Source organism: Trichosurus vulpecula, chromosome 4 (assembly GCF_011100635.1).
Source record: "Trichosurus vulpecula isolate mTriVul1 chromosome 4, mTriVul1.pri, whole genome shotgun sequence".
Taxonomy (NCBI): Eukaryota; Metazoa; Chordata; class Mammalia; order Diprotodontia; family Phalangeridae; genus Trichosurus; species Trichosurus vulpecula.
Genome location: NC_050576.1, coordinates 101,315,876 through 101,336,838, shown reverse-complemented (window position 1 = coordinate 101,336,838; position 20,963 = coordinate 101,315,876). Strand labels below are relative to the sequence as shown.

The following is a 20,963-nucleotide window of genomic DNA, read 5'->3' as shown; positions in this document are numbered from 1 at the left end:
GAAAGAAAATTTATTTTTTTGGAAATTTGTATTTTCCCATATCAAACTTCTTAAAGTGGGTCACACTTATCACACAACACCAGAATGTTTGGACAGAACCAAGAACTACTGTGCATTTAGTACTTGTACAGAGTAAATTAATACACATATTTTCTGTATGAGGCTTACAGTTTAACATATACTTTGATATAGCCACGTACCTAGGGAATATAAAGTCAGATATGTGTGTATGTATGTATGTATGTACATATATACATACATACACACATATACATATGTATATAATTTATTCGTCATGCAACCACATAACACATTGAAGATTAGGAGAACCTTTGACAATCTTTTTTCCTAAGCCTAGCCTTGATTATATCCCACCATTTTAAAAATTATTTATTTATTTTAAACTTAAATACAAAAAGACCAAAGAAAGAACATTTCTCTGTATACAGCACAACATTTTAAAAAAAAAGATTTATTATAAAACCATAAATTTTCATTTCATGCTATTTGCTTTTAAAAAACAATGTAATATGTAATAAATATTATGCATAGTTTTCAAAGATACCTTACTTCTCTGTGCTTCCTGATATAAGGTCTTGTAAGGTTTCACTTGAGAATGGGGCAGAAATTCAGCTTTATTTAGCAAATCTTTTATTCATAGGGAGTGCAAATTTCAATTATAGACCAGATTGTAAAGAGGACATTTATAATACCTAAACAATCTTCAAGGACTTTTAAGTATTTTCATCATTTTAGAAGTAAATTGTTACAAATAATTGTCCTAATAATTATAAATCAGTCTTCTTTATTTCTCTATGATCATTAAAACAGGTCTCTGAAGAGCCCCATTAGGCAGCACATGGAATAATTAGAAGAATAAACTTCACATCTCTAGTTTGTAATACAAGGTTCTTGAGAGTAATAACACCATATTTCTTTTTTAGTAGGCGACAGGGACTTGATCTATGATTTAATTGGTAGAGGGAGCTTCTAGACAAGGATATGCTCTCTTTCTAGACAAGTCAGTAACACAGTCTTAGAGAGTTTGTGAAGAGCATTTGAGAGGTTAGGTGACTTGTCCAGAGACATAATAACCAGTGTATGTGAAAGGCAGGATTTGAACCCAGGTCTCCTGGCTTTGAAGCCAGATCTCTAGCTACTATACACTGCTTTATATAGGTTATAATTAAGACTTTTCACTAAGTCACATTGGTTCGCTTTCCCTCAATTTAGACTCATTTTAGTGAAGGTTTGCTGCACATAGGCATTGAAGGAGGATCATGGAGTAATTGGAGCGATCTGAATCAGGTGGGTTTTATTAAGGAAAATTTCATTTGTAGTTGTTCAGTCATGTCCAAAGCCCTGTGACCCCATTTGGGGTTTTCTTGGCAAAGATGCTGGAGGGGTTTGCTATTTCCTTCTCCAGCTCATTTTACAAATGAGGAAACTGAGGCGAACAGAGTTAAGCGACTTGCCCAGGGTCACACAGCTAGTAAGTGTCTGAGGTCACATTTGAACTCAGGAAGATGAATCTTCCTGACGCTAAGCCCAGCACTCTATTTTCTGTGCCACCTCCTTGCTGGTAAATTTCGTAGAGAAAATAAATTTTGCTCTCAGTTGAAGCGGGAAAAAAAATTAAAGGGAATAACATGGAGAAGATAATGCTCAATGTCTCAGGCTGAAGGGCTGGTGAAGACACATTGGTAGAGGCAGCCAAAAGGTGGATGGGAAAGTCATCCCGAAGCTGACCCTGTTCTGGCCTTACAGACGTGGCCAATCGCGTGCTGCTGACTCTCTTCACCATCGAGATGCTGATGAAGATGTATGGGCTGGGGCTCCGGCAGTACTTCATGTCCGTTTTCAATCGCTTCGACTGCTTTGTGGTGTGCAGCGGGCTCATCGAGATCATGCTGGTGGAGTCCGGGGTCATGACGCCCCTCGGCATCTCTGTCCTCCGATGTATCCGCCTTCTGAGGATCTTTAAGATCACCAAGTAAGGAAGTTGGGGGCAGGGGGCGGGACAGGAGAGGGGGGCTCAAGGGCGTCTGCGTGGAGCAAGAGTCCGTCAGAATTCTCTGAACTGTCCTCCCTCATTTTCCCCCGCTTCATTGTCGCATGCGTAACAATAATAACCAGCTTTTGCATGGTACTTAATATTTACAAAGTATTTTCTACACGTGATCTCATCAAATCCTTACAACGACATTATGAAGTAGGTGCTAATTTTATGCCCACTTTACAGATAGGGAAATTGAGGGTAAGCACAGTTGAAGTGACCTGCTTGAGATCCAGTTCCCTAACTACATTACACAAATGTAATACTTTCCTTTTTCATTTATACTTACAACCCGGGTACATTTTGAATGTAAATTACTCTTTTCCTTTTGGGACTCATTTTCCTCCCTTGCGCCTATCTTTGCCTCTGCTACTTGAGAGTCAAGAGAGTGGAGATCAGGAAGAAGGTGAAAAAAAGAGAAGAGAGAGAAAAAAACAAAGGGAAATAGTAGCTACAGAGAGACAGAGAGAACAAGAGTGAAGGAGAGTGAGAGACAGAGAGAGAGAGAGAGAGAAAGAGAGGAGACAGAGAGAGAGAGAGACACAAAAAGAGACACAGAGAGACAGACAGAGAGAGAGAGAGAGAGGAGACAGAGATAGACAGTGAGGAAAGAGAGACAGAGAGAAGAGAGAGAAAGAGAGAGAGGAGAAAGAGACAGAGAGAAAGAGAGAGAGACAGAGAGAGAGAGGAGACAGAGAGACAGAGACCTTGGGTAAACTTCACCTTCCTGGGTCTTTCATTCCTCATCCATAAAATGAATGGAGTGGTTAGATGATCTTTTAAGATGGAGCACCAGGCCTGAAGTCAGGATGACTCATCTTCCTGAATTCAAATCTGGCCTCAGACACCTACAAGCTGTGTGACCCTGGGCAAGTCACTTAACCCTGTTTGCCTCAGTTTCCTCATCTGTAAAAGGAGCTGGAGAAGGAAATGGCAAACCACTGCAGTATCTCTGCCAAGAAAACCCCAAATGGGGTCAAGAAGAGTTGGACATGACTGAAATGACTGACATGACTGAGCAACAACAAAAAAGGCCTATAAGTGTGTTGGAGCTTGCTCAAACCAGCTAAAGAGCTGGGTGTTAAATTTCCAGTGTGAATATCTACCCCTTGGAAATCAGCAAACACTAAAAATCCCTTTTAAAAGTGTGCATTATTTTGTTCGTTGTCTAGAATTAAGAAAGTGATGGAGATAAATGTTAATAACTCATATTAAATAGAGGTATATCCTGAGTCCTCTTGGGGGGGAAGCCCGCTATTAAACACTTAAACCAGCACACAGCTTTGTCAGTTTCTAAATTCTACTAACCTATAAAGTAACAACTAAACCCAGAAATTCCAGCTCTCTCACCAGTCAGTTCAACGCAATTCAGCAAGCAGTTATTAAGACACATGCTATGGGAGCGGCAAAGTGGCACAGGGGATAGAACACTGGCTCTGGAGTCAGGAGGACCTGAGTTCAAATCTGGCCTCAGACGCTTACTAGCCGTGTGACCTTGGGCAAGTCACTTAGCCCCAATTGCCTTGCCTTCCCCCCTGCAAAAAAAAAGAAAGAAAAGAAAAAAGAAAAGGGTTCCTATAGATGGAACAGGGCTTCTCACCCACCGATCTCATCTCCCTTTAGGTACTGGACATCTCTGAGCAACCTGGTGGCTTCTCTGCTCAATTCTGTCCGCTCCATCGCCTCCCTGCTCCTCCTGCTCTTCCTCTTCATCATCATCTTCGCCCTCTTGGGCATGCAGCTCTTTGGGGGCAAGTATGACTTTGATGACACAGAGGTGAGACGCAGCACCTTCGATACCTTCCCCCAGGCCCTCATCAGCGTCTTCCAGGTGAGGCGGCTCATTCACACCTGGGAGTCGGGCTGGGCCGCAGCTCAGCCTGATGGGTGATCCATCAATCAACAAGCATTTTTTAAGCCCTCGCTTTGTGCTGGGCACTGTGCTAAGCACGGGGAAGACAAAGAAACAAAAGGAGCACTGTTCCTGCCTTCAAAGGGCTTACGTTCTAACGGGAGAGACAATGTATATAAATAGACATATACAAGATATGGGAGGGTTATTTGCCATTAGGAAGTAGGGGAGCCAGGGATTGTGCAAGGTAGAGGGAAGTAGGAAGGCATTCCAGGCACAGAGTTAATCCACAAGCACCGATTAAGCCCCTATTCCAGGTCAAGCATTGGGCTGGGTAGACAAAAAATGAAACAGTCGCTACGCTCAAGGAAGGGGAGCCCCGATGCCCCCCTGCCTTCTCTTCCTGGTTCTGCCCCTGCCTCTGTAGCCAAAGGCAGGAAAGGCAATGCCTTCTCGCTCAAGCCTAGGAAGGCACCGGGCTTCACTGGATGTCACTGAAGGAGACTGAGGCTTTTCCTTGCTGTGAGAGCCACACATCTTTCTGAAGGGGATTTTAAAACACAGGTTACACTAAGACTCCCCGGTGTGGACAAATGTTCATGGTACATAGAAGACATGTATGTGGGAAAACCACTGAGTGAGTCAGAGGATCTGGTTTCAGAACCTGCCTCTGCCAGGATGACTGCCTGTGTGACCTTGGGCAAGTCACAAACTGCTTGTACCTTAATTTGCTCATCTGTAAAATGGGAGAGTTGGAATCAATGACTTCCAAGTTCCCTTCCTTCTCTAGATCTACGATTCTTTATGATGTTCATCAGCCTTACAAGGAGCCTGCTACAGAAGCAATTCCGACTGGCCCTACAAAAAGTTTTACCTGCTGTATAAGAGGGGATCAAAGCTCCCCTTCTTCCACAAAGTCCTCTGTGGATCCAGGAAAAACACATCTCATAGAAATGAAGTCTGTCTGTATTCTTGGAGAATGTGGCACGGCCAGTAGCTCGTCCAGAGTATTTTTAGGCTCATAATTCTTTGAGGGCCAGGAGTTAGAATGAGATGGCTAAGTCCATAGCACCCCTAGGGTCCAAAGTTAAAAGTGCAGTTTTCTTTGCTAAAAGAGGCACTCCTTTGTAAGGAATTGTTGTTCAGTCGTGATCCAACTCTTCATGACCTCTTTTGGAGTTTTCTCGGCAGAGGTACTGGAGTGGTTTGCCATTTTCTTCTCCAGTTCACTTTGCAGATGAGGAAACTGAGGCAAACAGGGTTAAGTGACTTGCCCAGGGTCACATGGCTTGTAAGCATCTGAGGCCAGATTTGAATTCAGGTCTTCCTAACCCCAGGCCCTGTGCTCTACCCACTTTACCACATAGTTATCTTAAAAGATAATCAGTCAATAACCAAGTCTTAAATCAGTGGTGTCAAATTCAAACAAAAATGAGGGTCATTACACACCATTAAACAATATATGAGGATCCCTGTAGGAGCACATTTTTGTTTTATTATATTTTTATTTTATTAAATATTTCCCAGTTACATTTTAATCTGGTTCAGGTAGCACTCCAGAAGCTCTCGGGCAGTGAGTGTGTGTGTGTGTGTGTGTGTGTGTGTGTGTGTGTGTACATGCATGAGAGCACATACTCAGTTCTGTTTGACTAACCAGTTTTAAGCACTTCATGGTATATCATGCTAAGCCCTGGAGATACAAAAATAAAAAGGCAAAAATAGGGCCTGCCCTCAAGGAATTTACAGTCAATCAAAAAGCATTTATTAAAATCAGAGATAAGGAGGAAAGTTGGCAATTTTTCATAGCATGCCTGATTCTCTCGGGATAATCTTTTTTGTGGGAGGAGAGAAGGAAGAGAATGACTTAGAAATACCTTCTCTCTATCTCTCTGTCTTTGTCTCTGTCTCTGTCTCTCTGTCTCTCTGTCCCTCTCCCTCCGTCCCTCCCCTCTCCTCTCCCTCTCCCTCTCCCTCTCCCTCTCCCTCTCTCTCTCTCTCTCTCTCTCTCTCGCTCTCTCTCTCTGTTTCTCGCTCTCTCTCTCTGTCTCTCGCTCTCACTCTCCATCTTGTACACCTGTCCTTCCCTCTTCTCCCATACTAGATCCTGACGGGTGAGGACTGGAACTCCATCATGTACAATGGCATCATGGCGTACGGGGGACCCTCTTATCCAGGTGTGCTGGTCTGCATCTATTTCATTATCCTCTTCATCTGCGGCAACTGTATCCTTTCAGAAGAGGGTGGGGTCCTGGTGACTCGAGATCGCAGCCATCTGCTCTATTCCTCATCAGTCAGTCATCCTCCTCCATGCCTTACCCAGCACTGCCCTGTCACCCATGCCCATCATCCCCTCTCCCGCACAGACACCTATCAGATTTGAGAGGCTTCTGTGTGCAAAGTCCTACCTGATTATTGCATAGCTGTTTTTTGTTGTTTAGTCGGTTCCAACTTTTATGGTCCCATTTGGGGTTTTCTTGGCAAAAATACTGGAGTGGTTTGCCATTTCCTTCTCATTTTATGGATGAGGAAACTGAGGCAAATAGGGTGAAGCGACTTGCCCAGGGTCACACAGCTAGTAAATGTCTGAGGCTGGAGTTGAACTCAGGTCTTCCTGACTCCAGGCCTGGTGCTCTATCCACTGCTCCACCCAGCCACCCTAGTGTTTGGTAGGCATGAGCATATATTTAAGGGAGAAAGCAGGGTGTCTGCCCTCAGACTGAAAGGAAGATTAAACAAACACACACATGCAAAAATAGATTTCAGGAAGCTTTATGACCAAGTGAAACCTTATACAGGTGTTAAAACTACATGTAGGATCCTGGAATGTTGGGGGGGGGATCGTTTAATCCCAACCCCTTCACTTTACAGAGAGGGAAACTGAGGCCTGGAAGGAAGTGACTTGACCCAGGTCACACATGGACTATAGCAGAACTGCCGGTGGAACCTCCTTGGTGTGCTGCCCATCACATAATCAATGGGAATCCTAAGGAGAAGGAGAGTTGGGTAAGAGAAGTGGAGAGAAGAATAACTAGCCCTCGGCGGGGTGGAGGCTGCTCAGCATGTGCTGGAGCCAGCTCAGTTCCAGAGAGCCGATTTAAAATTTTTTAATGCAAACACTTACACCCCAGAAATATGCAAATGTTACAAATCCAATCTATTGTCTTGTTGATTGTCTAGGCTTCAGAAAGCCATGGAGAAAAGGGTAATAATTCAGACTAAACTTAAAAAATGTGACCTGGGTATATTTATTCCACCTGGAGAGCTGGTTGTTAAACATTTACCAGCATACCCCTACCATACTCTACACTCAAGGTTTGCTTTCCCCGTAGTCGAGAGATTTCACATTTCACTCATACGAGTACAAATCCTACCCTTCAAATATCCTTTCTGTTTCCAGGGGTATTACTGTGTAGTGAAAACAGCAGAGGACCTGGGTCAGGAGACCTGGGTTCAAATCCTCCTTTGGACAAATTACTTAGTGACTCTGATTTTCAATCTCTTTATCTTTAAAATGATAACGTACTATATCCCTTAGAAGATTATTATAATTGAAGGCTATTCTAATAGTAATATTAGTATTATTATTATAAATCCTCAAGTGCCATGTTGTTATTGTCATTATTCTGAACAGAGAAGGCATGGCATCTCTAGAGCATCACCCATGCAGACCCCTGAGGACAGCTCTGTAGGATTAAGCTTCCCCTGAGTACGCTATTCTAGTGTCAGCAAGCACCATGCTCTCCAGTTCTGGACGGCCATACCAAAAGACTATTGGATCATAAATCGAGACCCGGCAGAGACCCCAAAGGCCGTCCGGTGCAAGCCCACCCATTCCACAGATGAGGCCTGAGAGACGCAAAGAAGGGCAGATCTTGAGCAGGTGGTCACCTCCTCCTCTCAGTGGTTTCTTTTCACACTTGCCCCAAGAAGGTTCCTTAGCCACTCTGCTCCTCAGATATCCTGCTCAACGTCTTCTTGGCCATTGCTGTGGACAACCTGGCTGAGGCTGAGAGCTTAACTTCAGCCCAGAAAGCCAAGGCCGAAGAGAAGAAACGCAGGAAGATGTCCAAGTCAGTGGTCGTGTCGTCCGCCCGGGGCGTGAGCCTTGGTGTGCTCGGCCACGGGACAGGGCAGCCAACATTTATTAAGCCTCTGCTATGTACCAGTACTGTGCAAAGCAATGGGGATACAGAGAAAGGCAAAAAAAAAGGGTCCCTGTCCTCCAAGGGTTCAAATTCTAGCTACAAATACAAATAGCTACAAATGAGATAAATACAGTGAAAGTGACATGGAGGGATGTGAGGGGGGCAATGGGGGGAAATTGACAACAGCCACCTGCGGAGAGGGACAGCATTCCGGCCATGGGGGACAAAGTGCAAAGGCAAAGAGCCGGGAGGTGGGGTGCCATGTGTAAGGAACAGCAAACAGTCTGGTGAAGGTGGATTGTAAAGACCATGAAGGGGAGCAGCTTGTAAGAAGATTAGAAGGGTAGAGGGTATGAGGTTGTGAAGGCTTTAAAAGCCAAAGAGAAGGTGTAGCTAGGTGGCACAGTGAATAGAGCACCAGCCCTGGAGTCGTGAGGACCTGAGTTCAAACCTGGCCTCAGATACTTGACATGTACTTGCTGTGTGACCTTGGGCAAGGCACTTAACCCCAATTGCCCTGTCTTCCCCCCTCCAAAACGAACAAAAAAGCCAAAAGAAAGGATTTTATGGTTGATCCTGGAGGTAATAGGGGACCCCCTGAGTTTATCGAGTAAGGTGGGGAAAGGAATGATAGCGTCAGAGCTGCAGTTTAGGAATGGCATTTTGGTAGCTGGAGTAGAGGGATGAGTTAGGGAGCCATTGCAATGGGCCAGTCATGGGTGATGAGGTACTAGGGTGGTGGCTGTGTGATTACAAAGAAAGTGATGTAAGGAAAGTATGTTGTGAAGGTAGAAAGGACAAGATTTGGCAATCTTGAGGATAGACGGATGACTACTTGAGGTACTGGCAACTCAACAAGGAAGCTCTTTGGGGCCCATGCTTTGTTTTCAAACAAGTCCTTTCTCCCAGAGGAAGTCTGAGGGCATTAACCAAGGCCATTCTTCTAACCCGACTTCCAATGACATTACATGATACGTCCCTAGTTCCTACATATGCCACCCCAAGAAGTTTTGTCCGTGCTCTGGCATCGTAAGCACAGCTCATCCAGCCAGCGGGGGGCTGTCCTACTCAGAGCTATCGTTGTCAAGGGAACCACCATCTGCCCAGTCACACAGGCTCCCAGGCTCCACGTCATCTTTGACTCCTCTCATGCACCCAGTTTGAATATCCAATCTGTCGCCAAGTCTTAGCATCTATAAGTTCACACCACTGCCTATACCTCTTCCATAGCCACTGCCCTACTACAGGCCCTCATTACCTCACAACTGGACTGTTGTAATAGCCTTCTAATTATCTCCCGGTCTCAGGCTGGCCTCTACCCCAATCTAGACAGATAGATAGATGGATGGATGGATGAATAGTTGGATGGATGGACAGACAGATATAGATAAATCTACATGCAGATTTATAGATATAGATATACACATACACACTTATATCTGGATAGAGAGAGAGAAAGAGAGAGAGAGAGAGAGAGAGAGAGAGAGAGAGATGGATGTCATGTGTATGTGATTTTTTACCCATGGTCTTCCCCACTAGAATGTGAGCTCCTTGAAGGCAGGGACAACATTTTCACCTTTCTTTGTATTCCTGGGGCTGGGGCTGGTACATAGTACAAATGCTTGTTTACCAAATGGCCTTACTGAAATTTCTAATTCAGGGGTCTCCCAGACAAGTCTGAGGAAGAGAAGTTGATTCTGGCCAAGAAGTTAGAACAGAAAGCCAAGGGAGAAGGCATCCCCACCACAGCCAAGGTGAGGGCTTCATTTAGGGGCATTTTCAGATGCTTGGGGAGTGATGGGACATCAAAAGGTCAACTAGGTCATCCCTCTGCCTTTAGGCAGGATTCTAGCTAAGCTCAGATGGCTTTACTGTACCAGTCCAAGCAGGTATATGTTTTACCATTTCTTCTCTATGAAAGGAGGGTTGACTGTTTCCCCAGGAGAGTTTCCCCATCTCTGGAGCCAGGAATAATTCTGCCCTGCCTTTGCTTCAGCTTACACCAAAATCCTATTGGGCTAAGGGGTCTGGAACTGTCTCCAAATATCCACCACTCACCCTAGGCTGCCTCTTTTTCTTTCTTTCTTGCAGCTGAAAGTAGATGAGTTTGAATCCAATGTCAATGAAGTGAAGGATCCATACCCTTCAGCCGATTTTCCAGGTGAGGACTGGGCTTGGAAGTGGAAGGGGCTCAGTCAGGGAGTGGAAAGACTGGGCCAGAAGGACCTGGATCTATTGAAACAGAGAGAGTATTTAAACATCCCATGGAACATTAACTACGCAGTCCAAGGTTCCCTTTTATTAGGGACTACATATGTCAAAATTCCCCAGAGTTTTTAAGAGACAGTTCACAAATGGGAGCCCCAAGAGAAAAGAGATCTCCCTTCTGTGGCCTGAGTGCTCCTTTATGCCTGAGAAGAAGTCATTTTGCCAGCTTGTGTCCCCTACTAGTTCCACAGAGTAACTTTTATTTTCAATTAAATTCAGTAAGTATATGTTGGGTGCCAAGAGAAGGCATACATACCCTTGTGCCCTAGATAAGGCCGTTAAAATTTGTCATCCATCTTTGACCTGATTTATCAATTCAATTCAAACAGTTATGAAGCACTTACTTTACGTCAGGGCCCATGCTAGATGTTAGAGATATAAAGACAAAAATGGACTGGCTCCTGCCCTTAAGGAGCTTACATTTTATGGGGGAGAAGAGAACACGTACACAGCTAAGTAAATTTTAAAATAGATACAAAATAATGGGGCGGCTAGTAAGGAGCACTAACCATTGGGGTGGCCAGGAGGCTTCCTATAGGAGGGGGCACCCAAGCTGAGTCCCGAAGGGAGTTAGGGGTCCCAAGAAGTAGAGGGAGAGTGTTCCAGGAACAGGGAGCAGATACTGAAAAGGGACAGAGATGAGATGCTGTGTATGGAGAACGTCATGTCAGCCGGTCTGGCTAGAACATGGACTATGTGAAGGGGAGTAATATGTGACCACATTGGAAAAACGGATCAGATGCTGATCGTAAAGGGCTTTAAATACCCTGTCTGTATTTTAGCCTAGAGGAAATAGGGAGTAGGTGAAGATGTGACATAGTCAGATCAGTGCTTTTTTTCACAAAATAAACATCTGTGGGTCATCGAGCATGACTTCGTGGTATTGAAAACGGGCATATTTATAAGAAATTATGTGAAAAAATGCCATCCTTGTATGCTTTGCCCTATTCAACTGCCTTGTTCATCATTCCTGACTCTTCATGACCCCGGGGACCATATTGCACATGGGGTTTTCTTGGCAAAGATACTGGAGTGTTTGCCATTTCCTTCTCCTGGGGATTAAGGCAAACAGAGGTTAAGTGACTTGCCCAAGGTCACACAGCTAGTAAAAGTCTGAGGCCGGAGTTGAATTCAGGTTTTCCTGATTCCAGGCCTAATGCTCTATTCACTGAGCCATCAAGCTACCATTCAACTGCCTAGCGTACCCAATTCCATCTCAAGAGCCTACAAGTTGCCCATCACTGGGCAGCTAGGTGGTGCAGTGGATGGAATGCTGGCCTTGGAGTCAGTTAGGAAGATTCATCTTCCTGAGTTCAAATCTGGCCCCAGACACTTACTAGCTGTGTGACTCTGGGACAAGTCACTTAACCCTGTTTGCCTCAGTTTCCTTATCTGTAAAATAAGCCAGAGAAGAAAATGGCAAACAACTCCAGTACCTTTGCCAAGAAAACCCCAAATGGGGTCACAAAGAGTCAAATAGGCTTAAAATGACTAAATGACAACAAACATCACTGAGAATATGCTGCAGGCTACTTGTACCCATCCAGTGACTTTTTACCATTGCCTTTTGGGTTATCCACTCTCAGAGAGGCTAGGTCACAGAGAATTATCAGGAGAATATTTGTGTGAAAAAGATGGAACATTGTCCCTGGAAGGGATGCAAGGTTAAAAGTACTGGGGAACTGTCCATATGCAGCCCAGTGGAGGACTCTTCCTCCTGTTCAGTTCCAAGTCTCTCTGCAACCCCTGACCTGTATTTGCACACTGACGTACTAGTTCAATGGACTGACCATCTAATTGCATATCATGATCTGGGCAATAGGCATTTTTCATCCATTTAGTTCTTCTTGTATGGATTATTAGGCCAGTTTGGGTACTTGAAGCTTATTCCAGAACCAAGTTAAGTCCTAGCAGGTTCTACCATGCTGGAAGAACTTCAAGTATACTATTAGCAACAGGACTGATCGGCTTTCTGAAGGCTGACCTCACTAAAAGCATACAGACTCATCACCAGTAGGCTGGCCAAAAGTGATGAATCCTTTGGTCATGGCGACTCCCAAATTGAAAAAAGCTTGGCATCGATTAGGTGATTAAGCTTTACCTCTCTGTGCTTTAGTTTCTTCTTCTGTAAAATAAGGAAGTTGGAGTCAATGACCTCTAATTTCCTTCAAATTCTAAATCAATAGTCCCCTGATTATTCATTTTGTATGCCCCACTTTTTTAGGATTTATGTGCCCCCACTTTTTAGGATTTATGTGCCTCTACTTTTTAGGATTTGTGTGCCCCCCCACTTTTCAGGATCTATGTGCCCTTCTCTTGTTAGGTTTCATGTATCCCCTCACTTTGTTAGGGAACTTATTAGTTCCTCTCTCTAGTCATAGAATGTGTAGATGAAAGGGACCTTAGACATGGGCTAGTCCACCCAGATGAGAAAACCAAGAGCTATAAGGATGAAACAATTAGCTTGTGGTAGAGCTGAGATTGGAATCCAGGTCTTCAGACTCCCAGGTCAGGGCTCATCCCCCAGTATGGCTCTTGGGCAGTCTTGTCATAAAGTTTCTGTTGAGATTCAGAGCAGACAGGCTGTGAAGGGTTTTCTGCCACTCCACGCATCTTCCCTCTTCATCCTTGCTCCACTTTCAGGCCCCAGGCCTGAGGCCATCATCAGAGCCTGGGCCCCGTCTTCTCCTTTTGACAACTCAGGGCCATTGTTCCCTCTTGGGGTGACAGCAGGTCAGGGAGGCTGTCTAGAGTGGCAAACTACTGACACTTGATGCCCTGGTCAAATCTTTATGCTTTACCCTGGGTACGTTGCCACGTAGTAGTGCTGGCCAAAAAGACTAGCTTCTGGGAGGGACATAAGGTGAAAGATGATGTCTGGGCTTGACCTCTGAAAGCCTGATAGGGTGGGGCCGTTGGATTGGAAGTCAGAAAGCTTGAGTCACTTCTGTGACCTTGGGAAAGCTATTTCTCCTTCTTCTTCCTCAGTCAAATAAAGGGGTTCATAGGATCATCTATCTAGAGGTCTCATCTAATTCAACTCAATTCGATTCAACCAACATTTCTCACATGTCTACTACAACCAAGGACCTGTGCTAGGTACTGGACCCATGAAGACAGAAACAAAACAGTGCCTGCCCTCATGGAGCTTATATTCTTCTGAGTCCAATATTCTGTTATTCTATGGTCCTGTGATCTTTGGCAGAGCCAATGGGGCCAGGGAGAACAAACAGAATTCTCAGGGATGGGATGATGACCTCAGGTGCTTCCTGCCCCCCCCAACCTGCTCATCCCCACAGGAGATGATGAGGAAGAGGAGCCAGAGATCCCACTGAGCCCTCGGCCTCGCCCCTTGGCAGAGCTACAGCTGAAAGAAAAAGCAGTGCCTATGCCCGAAGCCAGCTCGTTCTTCATCTTCAGCCCTACCAATAAGTAGGTGGTGCCACACATACATATATACATATATACATATATACATATATACATATATACATATATATATGTATATATATATTTGGTGGAGGGAAGAAGTCCTAAATCTGTGTTTTTGTCTATGTGAGAAACCTCCAGTGTGGAAATTCCCTCTGTTAATGATGATGAGTACATAGTAGAGATGAAAGAGTGTTATATTTGGAATCAGAGGATGCAGGTTCAAATTCAGCCTGCTTGTGGAACCTTGAACAAGCTACCTGTTCTCTCAATACCAAAGATCCTCATTTGCAAATTAAGGGGGTTGGGCTAGAAGATCTCTGAGGTTCCTTCCAACCTGAAATCCTATGATTTTCCAACTTCTCTGTAATGGATAGTCCTGGGCACACTGAGAGGTTAAGCGTGCCTCATACTCACCAGGGCACCTCTCCCTGCCTTTCCTTTTACCAGGATCAGGGTACTGTGTCACCGGATTGTCAACGCCACCTGGTTCACCAACTTCATCCTGCTCTTCATTCTGCTCAGCAGTATCTCCCTGGCAGCGGAGGATCCCATCCAGGCAGAATCCTTTAGGAACAAGGTAACTGCTCTCCCCACCCCCAGATCATAGGTGGCTCCTCTTTGCTCAGTTGTCCCTGGGTTCTCAGCAAATTCCATTCCCGGGGCAAGGCCAACCCCAGGAAGGTTGGTTCATAGAATCACAGAAACACAGAGCTGAGAGACATCTCAGAGATTATTGGAATCCTTTTGACAATATTCCTGACGTGTTAAAGCTTCCACTCAAAGACTTCTAGTAATGGAAGACTCACTACTTCCCAAAAGATCCCATTTCACTTTTGAATAGCTCTTCTTATGAAGTGTTTCCTTATACTGAGCCTGACTCTGCTGGCCGCACTTCTTCCCAATGCTTATAGTTCATAGCAAGAGGTAAATATGGTTGTGGTATAAAGAGCATTGAACTTAGAACCAGAAGTCCTTTAATCTTGGTAAGAAGTATTTATTAAGGACCTACTATGTGCCAGGCATTATATTCCTCTATGAACCTTATGTATTTCATAACAAGAGGTAGTACAGTTATAGTGGAAAGAGAATTGGACTTAGAACCAGAAGTCCTTTGCCTTAGGTAAGAAATACTTATTAAACACCTGCTATGTACCAAGCATTCTATTCTTCTATGAACCCTGCGTATTTCGTGATAAGAAGTAGTGAGGTTGTAGTGGAAAGAGAATTGGACTTAAAATCAGAAATCCCTTAATGTTGGGTAAGAAGTATTTATTAAGCACCTACTATGTGCCAGGCATTGTGCTAGGCACCCAGTGATACAAGTACAGAGAATGAAACAAGCTCTATTCTTGATGAGTTCCCATTCTAATGAAAGAAACATTACAGTATGAATCTAAAGTTAGTGACTAGGAATCTATACAAAATAGTTAAATCCAAGGTTGTTTTGGAAGGAGGGCACTAGTAATTGGGGAGGAAGGGTCAGGGAAGGCTTCATACATGCTGGAGCCATGTGTTAAAGAAAGAGAGGGGCTCTGTGAGGAAGAGGTGAGCAGAGAGTATGCTCTAGACATGGAGACAGGAAATGGAAGTCACTCAACTTTAAGGTTCTGTCTCCATGAGTCTCGGTTTCTCCAGCTGTAAAATGGATATGACAAAACAGAGTCCAGGAAGAGATGAGGACCAAAATAGATGATGTGTGTGAAAGTGCTTTGTAAGCTGAAAAGCTTGTTGTCTTTCAGTTGTTTTCAGTTGTCTCCAGCTCTTCATGACCCCTCTTGGGGTTTTCTCAGCAGAGATACTGGAGTGGTTTGTCATTCCTTCTCCAGCTTATTTTACAGATGAGGAAACTGAGGCAAACAAGGTTAAGTGACTTGCCCAGGGTCACACCGCTAGTAAGTGTCTAAGAACTCAAGAAGATGAGTCTTCCTGACTCCAGGCCCAGTACTCTATCCACTTCACCACCTAGCTGAAAAGTACTACACAAAAATGTCAGGGATTATTACCGCATTATTTAGCATCTGCTGTAGAGCCACCTCTTATTTCCCTGCCTCCTCATCCTTGTAGAACTCAGGTGTGACCATTCCTAGCCAGCTGGCAGCAGCAGGATGTTCAAGTCCCTATCCCACAGGCATGCATGGCATTCTGGGGATAGCTCTCTCTTTGGCAATATTCTCAAGTCCAGCCTATGGCTGAACCCAGGATTCAAGACCATCTAATAGCCAACACATCGTCACAGAGGCATAATGGCCATGATCCTACTCCCCTTCCTGGCTTCCATTCATGAGTTCTATGGACTGTAAGGAATAGCCCTGGGTCACATACTCATAACTGTGTTTATCCCCTGCTCTCTCCCCATTCTCATTCACAGGATCATGAGATTAGAGATCTAAAGCTTAGAAGGGACCTTAGAGGCATCCCATTTTACAGATGAGGAAACTGAGTCCAGAAAGGTTAAGACTTGCCCAAGGTCACACAAGTAACAAATGACTGGAGTAGATTTGAATCCAGGTCCTCTTACTTTTAAATATACTGTTCCTTCCATGGCTCCATACTGCAAACAACTCCTGATTTCCCACCTTTACAAGGAAGCCTTTCCAGACTAATTATAATGGAGGGAAAGACTTCTGCCAGACTCCTCCCAAAAAGGAAACCCCAGACATGTCTCTTAGCTTGTCCCCTGACACACAGCCTCTCAAAGGTACAGGCATTTACTTGTCCACCAGGTCAATCAGATCATAGAATGTCAAAGCTAGAAGAAACCTTAAAGTTCATGGAGTCCAACCCCCTCATTGTGCAGGGGAAGGAAACTGAGACTCAGAGAGGAAGTAACTTTTCTGGTGAATTAGTGGCAAAGCCTGGATTAGAACCCAGGTCTCCTAATTCCCAGCTCAATGCTCTTTCCAGGAGATAGTTTAACCCATCCCCTTAAATTGCAACTTCTATGGCTGAACAAGTTGCGGTATATCAATGTAATAGAATACTATTGTGCTGTAAGAAATGATTAACAGGTGGACTTCAGAGAAACCTGGGAAGACGTATATGAACTGATGCTGAGTAAAGGGAGCAGAACCAGGATAACATTGTACACAGTAACAGCCTAGGTGCTAGGACTGATTTTGATAGGCTTAGCCCTTCTCAGCAATGCAATTCCAAAGGACTCATGATGGGAAATGACATCCATATCCAGAGAAAGAATATGGAGTCTGAATGCAGAGCAAAGCAGACTATTTTCTTATTTTGTTGTTTTGTTTTTCTTTCTCATGGTTTCTCCCATTCATTATATTTCCTCTGTGCAACATGACAAATATGAAATTATGTTTAATAGGAGTGTATATGTAGAGCCTATATCAGATTGCAGGCTCTCTTGGGGAGGAAGGGGGAGAAAATTTAAAACTTATGGAAATGAATGTTGAAAACTAAAAATAAATAAATTGACTAATAAAATAAAAAAGAATAAAAAAATAAATTGCAGCTTCTACAAAATGGTACTAATCCCATCTATCCATGCATGTGTTTGAGATTCTAGGACTCAGTTTTCTGTGTATCTGCTACATGTTCATCCATATCAGTGTCAGGCCTTGGACTTCTAACTCATGGGCTCTTAACCAGTTTTGTGTCCTGGACCTCTTGGACAATCTGGTGAAGCCTATAGACCCCTTCTCAGAATAGTATTTTTAAATAAATAAAATAAAATATGTAGGAGTACAAAGGAAATCAATTATCCTAAAATACAATTATCAAAATAGCTTGGGTTTTTTTTTAAGGTCATAGAACCCAGATTAAAAACTCCTGAATATCTATTCAGGCTTGTCTGTGTCACAACCTCTGTACCATGTCCAGCACAGAGTCCATCACAAATAGGTTCTTAATCTATTTTGCTTTTTGGTGGTGGTTATAATATCATTGTCACCTCACTGACTCTCGCCAGTTTCTTTTCTTCCTCCTATGTCACTCCTTTTTCCCTACCTCAGATCCTTGGCTATTTTGACATCGCCTTCACTTCCGTCTTCACTGTTGAAATTGTACTCAAGGTAAGTAGTCTAGAAGACTCCTGAGGGCCCCCAGATATCTGCCCACATGGCTTTTTAAGTCAAGTCACTTAGTTGCCTTTCTCAGGCTCCCCTTTGCACTTTTAGAACAGCTCCTGGGGGTAGGGGGGGAATGGAAAACAGAGTCAATGCTTCGGATCAGTTTGCCATAAGATCACAGACTTAGAGTTCAGAGGGCTCTTAGATGGCCATTAAGGCCAACCTTCTCCCATTTTACAGATCAAGAAACTGAGGCACATAGAGACTAAGTGACTTTGTCCAGAGTCATATGGCTAGTAAGTGAGACGGTCTTTGAACTTAAGTCTCAAGGATAAGATCAAATGAGCCCCAAAGGCAGCACATCTTTCCCAAGGGACCTTTCTATAAATGGGACCTTACAAATCAAAAAGCCCACAGGAGAAGGATTTCTTATCCAATAGCCCAGCCAGCCAACAGAGGCAGGCTGTGACCCTGGGCCTTTCACCTGACTGACAGGCTCCTTGGAGCCTCTCCAGGGATACTAGCACACCGGCCTTTGTGCTTTCAGTTTTCTCTACTTTCTAGATCTTCCTTGGTCCCTGGCCTGTCAGACGTTCCTGACTCCTGAAACTGCTTGGCTCCCTAGGCTCATGTGTCTGCTAAATCTATCCCCTAATTATCTTTTTCCTTGCTTTTGCTGCTGTCACCATAACTGGATGCCCTAGACCTATTCCCTCTTTCCCCCATCTACCATACACTCCAAACCCCAGAATGAATGGGTTTTCCAGGGCTTATATATGAAAGAAATAGAAATCCATCAATTCACAAACTATACAGCAGGGCAAGGTAACTACTGGAAGGACAAAGAAAAGAAAACTACCCAATTCCTGTCTCAGGGCGCCTACATTTTCTTCATTGCTGCAGTTTCCAGGGTCCATCTTTGACCATCTTGACTCTCTCTCATCCTAGAGCATCCTCTCCCCTGCGTGTCCCCGGACAAAGATGGCATTCCTCTGAACTGGGATTGGTCCACTAGGGTCTCGTGGCCCGATGTCATTGGTCCATTCCATAATCCCAGGCCCACACTTAGCTAATCAGAAAAGAGGATGGAAGTAACCATTATATATGAATAAATTTTATCCAGTCACTCAGAAATAGAAAACAACAACCCTCCAAAAGTACACAGAGAGAGGGCCATTTGTCACATGAGCACAGCAAAGCAGTACTTTAAGTAACACCCTCCCCCCACCCCTACTTCCCTCCCTCTGTTATTAGACAGTAAGCTGCTTGAGGGCAGGAGCTACATCCGGTTTATATCCACAACCATACTTAACCAAGGACATTGCATATAATGAGAAGTTAGTGAATTTCTACCGAATGAAAAATGAATCAATGAATAAATGGATGGATGAATGAAGACAAGATCTACATCTCTATTCTCATGACGCAGGAGTACTTAACTTCTTTTAATTTTTTACAGGGTGGGTGTATAGCCCCTTTGTTGCAAAGCACAGTGCCTCTGTAAGTTTCTAAGCAGCTTAGCATACTGGCTAATCTTCGTTTGTACTCTCGCAAGCATGTGTCTAACATATTGAAGGTTGATTGTCGCTGGAATAGCTCCAGGAGGCCATGCTAGGTCCTTGTTAGCTATAGCTGGGAAAGCTTCTCCTTCAGAGAGTCCCATGTTGTTAGGTCTGAGTGTCCAAAAGTCTACATCTCTATCGGACTCTTCTCTGGGCCATCATCTGCTGAATGTCATTCATTCACTCAACAAACATGTATATGCAAGCTACTGCAAAAGATACAAAGATAAACAAGGCAGTACCTACCCTCAGGGAGCTCGGAATCGAGTGGGAGATTATTAAAATGTCTGAAATAATGTAAGTATCAGCAGAGGAATTCAAAGTGCTTTGGGCATTCAGAAGAGGTATTGATCTCTTCTGCTTGGAAGGAGCAAGGAAAGCTTACAATGAAAAATGAGTTGGATCTCAAAAGGAAGGAAGAGATGAAGTATAAGGAGAAAGCATCCCAGGAGAGACTGACGCAATCAGAGGTTCAAAGGAGGGAAAACATGGGGTCATGATCAGGCAACAGTGAGTCATCTAGCTTGACTGGAGTAGAAAGTATACCCATGGGCCAGTAATGGAGGCAAAGTCTGCAAATGTAGGTTGGGGGCCAAACCAAAAAAGGTTTTTAATAATCAGAAATTTAAAAAAAAATTTTTTAATTTCAATAGTAGAGGGACATGGTCAAACTGTTAAGGGGAAGCCTTCCTCAGGTTCTCAAGGGGATGACAAAATTTGTCATGCTACCCCCATACCCTGAAGGAAAGATGAAGTAAGAGTTTCCTTTTGGAGCCAGAAGGAATGCCAACTTTCCTCAATATTTTCATTCCTTCATTTATCAGATATTCATTAACATTTCTTATCGTTTTGAGGTAGTGCAGAGGTGTCAAAAAGGCGGCCTGCACATCTGGCAACACTCTCAAGTGAGGCCCAAACCAGATTAAAATGTCAGTGGGAAATATTGAACAAAATAAATAAAAATACAATAGAATGTAGTCTTAATATGCGGTTTTCTATGTCAATATGGGATCATTTACATTTTGCTTAGCTTCTATTTGAGTTTGATACCACTGATGTGGAGGATAGAAATCTGACCTTGAAATTAAGAAAGCCTGCATTGAAGTCCCATCTCTGATAGCTGCTGGTTGTTTGACCCTGGACAAGTGGCCTACCTTCTCAGGGCCATAGGCAGCTTTCTTAGACTATAAATTGCAGACCAGGTACAAATCCCATTGCCAAAGGAAGTCTTCTTTCCGGTCCCAGTGAAATCACAAGCCTAATCCAAAAAAAAAGCAAAAAAAAAATCCCTTTCTAAGTTCAGAGCACTGTACCAGATTCCAAATAAACTAACACTTGGAATAAATGATTTACATAGTTTCGTGACTCCAGTCTATCAAGGGGCTTGCACTCTAAAAGCGAACAGTGAAAAAGAGGAAAATGGACAGTGACCCACTGCAAGAGAGGCTACTAAATGTTTGACAACCAGCTTTCTAAGGGGGGGAAAATGTGCCTACAATATACTTTTAAGTTTGATCTGTATTATCAGCATGTTCTCCATCACTTTTTTAAGTCTAGACAATTCAAAAGCAATAAATCAAGCTCTGGTTTTCTGAGGTATGAACATTCACTCTGGAAATT

The 20,963-nt window shown here is 43.8% G+C and overlaps 1 protein-coding gene across 1 annotated transcript in view; it reads left to right on the top strand.

The window, feature by feature from the left end:
• CACNA1S (calcium voltage-gated channel subunit alpha1 S) overlaps positions 1 to 20,963 on the top strand; it is a 104,571-nt gene that overhangs the window by 48,351 nt on the left and 35,257 nt on the right. The window contains exons 11-19 of the mRNA XM_036754197.1: positions 1,768 to 1,993; positions 3,680 to 3,887; positions 6,010 to 6,130; positions 7,864 to 7,978; positions 9,714 to 9,807; positions 10,145 to 10,214; positions 13,621 to 13,753; positions 14,201 to 14,330; positions 17,725 to 17,784. Of these exons, the coding sequence (XP_036610092.1) occupies positions 1,768 to 1,993; positions 3,680 to 3,887; positions 6,010 to 6,130; positions 7,864 to 7,978; positions 9,714 to 9,807; positions 10,145 to 10,214; positions 13,621 to 13,753; positions 14,201 to 14,330; positions 17,725 to 17,784 (1,157 nt within the window). The remainder of the gene's footprint in view (positions 1 to 1,767; positions 1,994 to 3,679; positions 3,888 to 6,009; positions 6,131 to 7,863; positions 7,979 to 9,713; positions 9,808 to 10,144; positions 10,215 to 13,620; positions 13,754 to 14,200; positions 14,331 to 17,724; positions 17,785 to 20,963) is intronic.